Source organism: Giraffa tippelskirchi, chromosome 7 (assembly GCF_054371585.1).
Source record: "Giraffa tippelskirchi isolate mGirTip1 chromosome 7, T2T-mGirTip1v1.2.pri, whole genome shotgun sequence".
In the NCBI taxonomy this organism is placed as follows: Eukaryota; Metazoa; Chordata; class Mammalia; order Artiodactyla; family Giraffidae; genus Giraffa; species Giraffa tippelskirchi.
In genome coordinates this window covers 90,144,123-90,152,749 of record NC_137281.1, presented here as the reverse complement: position 1 = coordinate 90,152,749, position 8,627 = coordinate 90,144,123, and the positions used below count along the sequence as shown (strand labels likewise).

The 8,627-nt window shown below is 47.1% G+C and overlaps 1 protein-coding gene across 1 annotated transcript; it reads right to left on the bottom strand.

Moving 5' to 3' along the window:
• Positions 1–333: 333 nt before the first annotated feature.
• Positions 334–2,129, bottom strand: LOC145512190 (ribonuclease pancreatic). The gene is made up of 2 exons (XM_081505818.1): positions 1,866–2,129; positions 334–1,134 (listed from the first exon to the last, which is right to left on the bottom strand). Exon 2 carries the CDS (start codon positions 1,107–1,109, stop codon positions 657–659), a length of 453 nt encoding a protein of 150 aa, XP_081361944.1. The 5' UTR covers positions 1,110–1,134; positions 1,866–2,129; the 3' UTR covers positions 334–656.
• Between the last annotated feature and the right edge of the window lie 6,498 nt (positions 2,130–8,627).

The following is an 8,627-nucleotide window of genomic DNA, read 5'->3' as shown; positions in this document are numbered from 1 at the left end:
GGCCAAACAGGGTCTCCCCCTGGGTCACATGATCTTTCCTTCTGTGCCAGAGATTTTTGTATGTGAGCTTCACCCTCTGTCAGCTCACCCAGCATGACAGTGTCCCAGGCTATAGATTCTTTTTAGCTAAAATCGCCCACACGTTTATACTGGGTATCAAGGAACCTACAAGGAGAGGAATTATCTTAGGGCTGTGAAAACCTAAAGTCAGAAGAGGTGGCATTTAAGGATTCCATTCCCTTCTCACCACAGATAACCGGATTCACGCTTCCCATTCCTGGCAAGAGAGCAATCACACGAACAGTACCCAGGTGGGGACAGCATCAGGAATTCAGGTGGTTGCAAGTACGTTTTATTGAAAGAAGCAGTGATTTGGTTAACACAGGTCCCATCTCACAACCCACTCCTCACCCACCAAACCACCAGGGGCAAGACTCAGGCCAGGGGAGCAAGTGTGGGTTGGATAGAAGACTTAACTAGCTTGAGTTATTGCCCTCATGCCAGGGAATCCTGTGTGTGTGTTTCTAGTAAGGTGTGCAGAGATAAGAGCCCTAACTAACTTGAGCTATTGCCCCAGGGCAAGAAAACATGAGGGGAGAGGCAGATGCCTTTGTGATGAAGTGGCACAACTTGCTGCTCTGGCCTCAGGTGGAGATCTACACTGAAGCATCGTAGTGAACTGGCACGTATGGGTTTCCCTCGCAAGCCACAATGATGTGTTTCTCTGCCTGGGTGGTCTGGTAGGCACAGTTGGGGTACTTGGAGTTGCCAGTCTCGCGGCAGTCTGTGATGCTCATGGCAGAGTAGCTCTGGTAGCAGTTAGTCTGCCCATTCTTGCAGGCAACATTTTTCTGGGAGCACACGGCCTGGACATCAGCCAGGGACTCATGCACAAAGGTGTTCACCGGCTTGCATCGATCTTGGGTCAGATTCCGGCTCGTCATCATCTCGTTGCAGTAGTTGGAGCTGCTGACGGAGGAGGTGCTGGAGTCAATGTGCTGCCGCTCAAACTTGGCGGCTGCAGATTCCTTGCCCAGGGAAGGCTGGACCCGCACCAGCACCAGCACCAGGACCAGCAGTGGCAACATGACCAGAGACTTCAGAGCCATGATGACCGCACTCCCCTGGAGGAACCTGAATGAGGCAAGTGAGAAAGGAGGAAAAGCATCGCCTTAGAAGAGGACCCCAGCTCCCACCTGTAGCCTCCCTGGCTTACAGTCTCCCTGCAGGTCAACCAGAAAGATGTCCCTGTTCCTAAGAGCTTTTCTAAGTAAGGAGACACTCACATGTACTCTTCCCACAAACATTTGACTCCCACTCCCTACAGAGGTGTCATCCTCCCCTCTGGGTAGTGACCCCAAAAATGATCTAAAATCCTAGCAGTCCTGTCTTTGAATACAGAGTCTTTTGATATGAAATATATTTGGAAAATAAGATACTTTTGTACCCAGTACTCATGCAGCTCATTAGGGGATCCTTTTGAATAAACCACTAAATAAATAAGTCAGTGAATAAGCCAAGTTGTACCCCCAAAATAACCACCAGTATTCATCTGGATCACAGTTGACAGAGCCCTATTGTCCTCCAGCACAAGGGAAACTCAGTCCCTGTCCTGTGTCTGACACCACACCTTAAAGGACAGCACTGTATTCCTATGAGAGAGTCAAGCCTCCCCCAACTTGGAGGATTCTCCTTCTCCAACCCTGTGGGCTGTCTGCAGTTGCATGCTCCATTCCTGACCCCAGCTCTGTTCCCTGCCCATGTCTGCCTGGCTCAATTCTCAGGCTAGTCACACTCACCCTGGATCCTCCCTCTCAAACCCTCAAGCAGAAGCAGCTCCTGAGACCACTTCTTGGGCTGCTTACCTGGGTCTCTAGTTAGATGTCTGAGAGAGAGAAGGCAGTTTCTGCAATCATTCTCATCCAGCGATGTGGATCTTATACCGATGAAAGGGGGCTTGGCTTCCAAGAAGGGTGGGAGGAGCATCTTGGTCTCAGTCCACAGGAAAACAAGGTCATGTGAGGAAAGGTTGGGGAATTGCCCAGGGCACCTGGCCCAGTAGTAAGCCATCGCTTGCTTTTTCAGCAGATGCGGGAGACCCAGGTTCAATCCCTGGGTCAGGAAGATCCCTTGGAGAAGGAAATGGCAACCCACTCCAGTACTCTTGCCTGGAAAATCCCATGGACAGAGGAGCGTAGACTACAGTCCATGGGGTTGCAAAGAGTCAGACACGACTGAGCAACTTCACTTAGCTGGTTCTATCCCTGGGGTGGGAAGATCCTTGGGAGAAGGAAATACCAACCCACTCCAGATCTTGCCTAGGAAATCCCACTGACAGAGAAGCCTGGCAGGCTACAGTCCAGACACAACTGAGCACGCACACACACTCTCTTTGGGGGGCTGCTTGGGATAGTGAGCCTTTGCTGATAAGAACTTTTCTGTCTATAAAGCAGCAGAGAAAGCCACTATAGCACTGATGCTGATACTCCAGCCAAGTCCGTGAATAGCCCATGCATTTGTGCTAAGTTGCTTCAGTTGTATCTGACTCTTTGTGACCCTGATAGCTCAGTTGGTAAAAAATCCACCTGCAATTCAGGAGACTCTGTTTCGATTCCTGGGTCAGGAAGATCCTCTGGAGAAGTGATAGGCTACCCACTCCAGTATTCTTGGGCTTCCCATTGTGGGCGGTAAAGAATCCACCCACAGTGCAGGAGACATGGGTTGGGAAGATCCCTGGAGAAGGGAAAGGCTACCCACTCCAGTATCCTGGCCTGGAGAATTCCAGGGTCACAAAGAGTCGGACACGACTGAATGACTTTCACTTTTCACTTTGCGACCCTATGGACTGTGGCCCTCCAGACTCCTCTGTCCATGGGATTCTCCAGGCTAGAATACAAGAATGGGTTGCCATGCCCTCCTCCAGGGGATCTTCTCAACCCAGGGATCGAACCCTTGTCTCATACCTCCTGCATTGGCAGTTGGGTTATTTTACTACTAGCACCACCTGGGAAGCCTGAGGAGGTTAGCAAAAGTCACATAACAAGTAATCATGGGAAGGGGAAGGCATGGGAGGTCTTCTCTCTCCCCAGGAAACCTGAAGCCACTTTGGCCAGAATTTCATGACTCCCTTCAGCATCTGCGCGGGCAAGGGGCTGGCGAGAGGAAGGGGTGGCAAAAGGAAGTGGGTGGCGAGGAGGCAAGAGGTGTCCAGCTGTCCCTAGCTGGAAGGCTCCCTAGATCTGGAGAAGATGAGAATACCTGAACACGGAGGAGGAAAGGGAAGCCTCTGTGTGACCTCACCCAGTTCTGGCCTCTTCTATACTCCCGGACTGTTGAAAGAGAATGTGTGGCTGTTCTTATCTACAGTGATCTCTCCTCCTATAGGCCAGAGTGGAGGAGAGGAATTTGAGATAAGCCAGAATGCAAAATCCCCTTTAGAGAAGAAACAGAGAACATCATATTTCTTAAAAGTAGAATTTCCTCCCAGAAAGAGACCTGTATTTGCTGAAAGACAATTTTGTTTTTATTTATTTACTTTTAAAGTATAGTTGATTTACAATATTGTGTTAGTTTTAGGTGTACAGCAAACTGACTCAGATATATATAGATATATACAGTTGTTACTTTTTTATGGGGGATAATTTTACTCCCTCTGGAGAGTGAATTATCAAAATATCTCTATGTTCTAGGTTTATACTGTCACGGTCTGTAACGGGGAAGGGTTAATTTTGACTTCATACTGGATCTGTTTCTGTGACTTTAATCCTTGTGTGTGTGTGGGAGGGGGAGGTTGACGCTTTTGTTATTATAGCATAATAACATCCCTGCTTCAGGGAATCCTGCCCACCCCCACGCCCTTAAACTAAAGTGCCTTTGTTGAGCTCATAGGAAGATAACCTGACCCTGCCTACCAGTGAAGGACTGTGACATTCTTAAGTTCCTTGTATAGACAATGGTACCACTTGCCTGCTGCTTGCCCGGGGTGGCTCAGAAGTTCACATTTGGGGGAGAGAGGGTGGCCGGAACTGCACATACCTGTGGCATCCTTGTTTATTGATATGACAGGAGATATTCCATTTCACACCACCTGCGAAATGGCTGTGTCTATGTGTTAAGTCACTTTAGTCATGTCAACTTCTTTATGACCCTATGGACTGTAGCCCACCAGGCTCCTCTGTCCATGGGATTCTCCAGGCAAGAATACTGGAGTGGGTTGCCACGCCCTTGTCCAGGGGATCTTCCCAACCCAGGGATCGAACCTGTGTCTCTTATGTCTCTTGCATTGGCAGGTGGGTTCTTTAAAACTAGTGCCTGTAAGGAAGTGGAATTCGCATATCTCTATCCGGGGCTTGCCATTCTAGAAGATATTTGCAAGAAATAAATGGTCTTCTACTTTAGCTTCCCTGGTGACTCAGACAGTAAAGAATCTTCCAGCAATGTGGGAGACCCAGGTTCCATCCCTGTGTAGGGAAGATCCCATGGAGAAGGGAATGGCAACCCACTCCAGTATTCTTGCCTGGAAAATCCCACAGACAGAGGAGCCTTGTAGACTATAGTCCATGGGGTCACAAAGAGTCAGACACGACTGAGCAACTAACACTTTCACTTTCAACTTTGTTTCCTTACCTCACCCCCTCCATCTCTGATCCATGAAAGAATCTGGCATCCAGGCCCCAACAAAATGGTTATTTTGAGATGTTAGTCTGCCATCTTCTTGGTCAGCTGACTGTCCAAATAAAGTTGTTAGGTAGTTAGAATAGCAAAAAGGAGTCCAAAATGGTGGTAGCTAAAAGACAAAGAAAGGGAAAAGCCCACGAAAATGGAACAAAAGAAAACCTGCGGACCAGAGTGAGAACTTCAGGTGAAACAAACACACCCCCTTCTTGGCCAGCCCAATTTACATAGGGAAGGCTCAGTGGGGAGGAGATAAATGAATAAAAGGAGGAAGCCAAGACAGATTAAGGCCTCTCCTTTGGGGTCTGCCTGCCCTCACACCTTGAGGGTGTACTATCCTTTCTTGCCAAATAAAACTGATCTGTAACTGAGCTGTAACACTGGTCCACCATTTTAAATCTTTGCTGCAGTGAGACAGAACCAAGGAAATTACACCCTCCCCGATGCCCCACTCCCGACATATCTGGTGCCATGACCAGGATGTAACCTGGCTGAAACAACCTCAGGTCAACCCCCACGAGGCAGAGGCCAAGCACAGCAGAAGCCTAACTCAGTGAAAGCTCATGTGGTGGAAGGTGAACACAAAGGAAACCCAGTGCAGTGGAAGTGACAAGAAGACCAGCATACTGGAAACTGGAACAGCAAAACAAACTCAGTAGAAAATTCACATGGCTCAGTCTCACATTCCAGGAGACCTCTAGTTAAGGTAGGAGGTCCTTGCCCCTATGGCTGGAAGGACATATGGCTAACAAAATCTTAATTCCTTTACAATCTTTCGTTTCTTGTTTCCTTGAACCCCCTGCAAACAGGCAAGTGGTAGTGGGTGCAATTGAGGGACTCTGGCAGGAGCTATTTTCCAATGTGTCCTAAAGGCTCCACTATCTGCTATCCCCTATGCCCTGGTAGCTGTTGCCCAAGCAAGTGAGGATTCTTCTGTTCTTAACCTCCTTTGTGCCAAGGATCAGGTCAATGAAAATTGTGGGCACAGGTCAGGCAGTTAGCAGTTTTTCCAGCAAGTTATGGAGCGGTCTCCTTGGCATGTTTTTCACACTGCTTTTTCCTCCCGTCCTTCATCTCCTCTCTCCATTTATGCCACTGTTTGATTGGGCAGGTCATCATCTTTCCATTTCTGAAAGTTGTGTTTGAAACTGTTTACCTAAGATTGGGATTCAAACCCACATGGCAGGGACTCTGTGCTATGCTTAGTCACTCAATCATGTCTGACTGGGACTTGAGCCTGGCCAAAACCCATGGTGCCTGGTTTTAGGACCTAATGAAGCTCAGGTTCTTGATGTCTTACTGTAAAAAAATTCAGTGAGAGACACAGTGATAGGTAAGAGGTAGATTTGTTCAGATTCAGAGAGAACCGTCCACAGAGTGTGTGCCATCGCAATGGGTGAATTTGGTGACAATGAAATGTGTGGTTCGTTTTTGTGACTGGGGTGATTTCGCATGCTAATGAGTGGGAGGATCATTCCAACATTTGGGGAACCACCCACTACTTGGTCTTTTGATAGTGCTTTGGAACTGTCATGGTGCCTCTGGGTGTATCATTTAGCTTGCAGACTGAGGATCTGCTGCTGCTGCTGCTAAGTCGCTTCAGTCATGTCCAACTCTGTGCAACCCCATAGATGGAAGCCCACCAGGCTCCGCCATCCCTGGGATTCTCCAGGCAAGAATACTGGAGTGGGTTGCCATTTCCTTCTCCAGTGCATGAAAGGGAAAAGTGAAAGTGAAGTCGCTCAGTCGTGTCCGACTCTTAGCGATCCCATGGACTGCAGCCTACCAGGCTCCTGCGTCCATGGGATTTTCCAGGCAAGAGTACTGGAGTGGGGTGCCATTGCCTTCTCCGGACTGAGGATCTAGGTTTAGCTAAATTTGACTTGTCTAGCATCTTCAGTTCAGTTCAGTTCAGTCACTCAGTTGTGTCTGACTCTCTGTGACCCCATGGACTGCAGTACGCCAGGCTTCCCTGTCCATCATCAACTCCCGGAGTTTACTCAAACTCATGTCCATTGAGTCAGTGATGCCATCCAACCATCTCATTTTCTGTTGTCCCCTTCTCCTCCTGCCTTCAATCTTTCCCAGTATCAGGGTCTTTTCAAATGAGTCAGTTCTTCACATCAGGTGGCCAAAGTATTGGAGTTTCAGCTTCAATATCAGTCCTTCCAATGAATATTCAGGACTGATTTCCTTTAGGATGGACTGGTTGGATCTCCTTGCAGTCCAAGGGACTCTCAAGAGACTTCTCCGACACCACAGTTTAAAAGCATCAGGTCTTTGTTGCTCAGCTTTCTTTATAGTCCAACTCTCACATCCATCCATGACTACTGGAAAAAACATAACTTTGACTAGATGGACCTTTGTTGGCAAAGTAATGTCTCTGCTTTTTTATATGCTGTCTAGGTTGGTCATAACTTTTCTTCCAAGGAGCAAACATCTTTTAATTTCATGGCTAGAGTCACCATCTGCAGTGATTTTGGAGCCCCCCAAAATAAAGTCTGTCACTGTTTCCATTGCTTCCCCATCTATTTGCCATGAAGTGATGGGACTAGATACCATGATCTTAGTTTTCTGAATGTTGAGTTTGAAGCCAACTTTTTCACTCTCCTCTTTCACTTTCATCAAGAGGCTCTTCCGTTCTTCTTCACTTTCTGCCATAAGGGTGGTGTCATCTGCATATCTGAGGTATTGATACTTCCCCTGGCAATCTTGATTCCAGCTTGTACTTCATCCAGGCCAGCATTTCTCATGATGTACTGTGCATATAAGTTAAATAAGCAGGGTGACAATATACAGCCTTGACGTACTCCTTTCCCAATTTGGAACCAGTCTGTTGTTCCATATCCAGTTCTAACCGCTGCTTCCTGACCTGCAAACAGATTTCTCAAGAGGCAGATCAGGTGATCTGGTATTCCCATCTCTTTAAGAATTTTCCAGAGTTGGGTGTGATCCACACAGTCAAAGCTTTGGCATAGTCAATAAAGCAGAAGTAAATGTTTTTCTGGACCTCTCTTGCTTTATCGATGATCCAATGAACAGATGTTAGCAATTTGATCTCTGGTTCCTCTGCCTTTTCTAAATCCAACTTGAAAATCTGGAAGTTCATAATTCACTTGGCTTGAAGTTGAAGCCTGGCTTGGAGAATTTTGAGCATTACTTTGCTAGAGTGTGAGATGAGTGCAATTGTGCGGTAGTTTGAGCATTCTTTGGCTTTGCATTTCTTTGGGATTGGAATGAAAACTGACCTTTTCCAGTCCTGTGGCCACTGCTGAGTTTTCCAAATTTGCTGGCATATTGAGTGCAGCACTTTCATGCATCATCTTTTAGGATTTGAAATAGTTCAGCTGGAATTCCATCACCTCCTCTAGCTTTGTTCATAGTGATGCTTCCTAAGACCCACTTAACTTCACATTCCAGGGTGTCTGGCTCTAGGTAAATGATCACACCATCATGTTTATCTGGGCCTTGAAGATCTTTTTCGTATAGTTCTTCTATATATTCTTGCCATCTCTTCTTAATACCTTCTGCTTCTGTTAGGTCCATACCGTTTCTGTCCTTTATTGTGCCCATCTTTGCATGAAATGTTCCCTTGGTATCTCTAATTTTCTTGAAGAGATCCCATTCTATTTTTTGCCATTTTGGACCCATTCAATTTTAATCGGTTTATGTTATACCCTTGGGCTATGTCATTCTTTCAAAAGTTGTGCCCTGCCCCCTTCCATCCTGTTTCATGCTCTTTTCCTGAGCCCTGTTCGGGTCCACAATGTTGCCTCTACAATCTTCTGGTGGGACAATCAGAAACTATCTGACCCTTGGGAGGGAAATCCAGTCCCTCTAGGGAATCAGGCCTTCATCTTCCATGTTTGCTACAATATGTGCAACAATAACATCTTTCAGTGGACCTGCTAGGGCAGGTGATAGGCACACAATGCCTGCTAGAAGTCCATCTG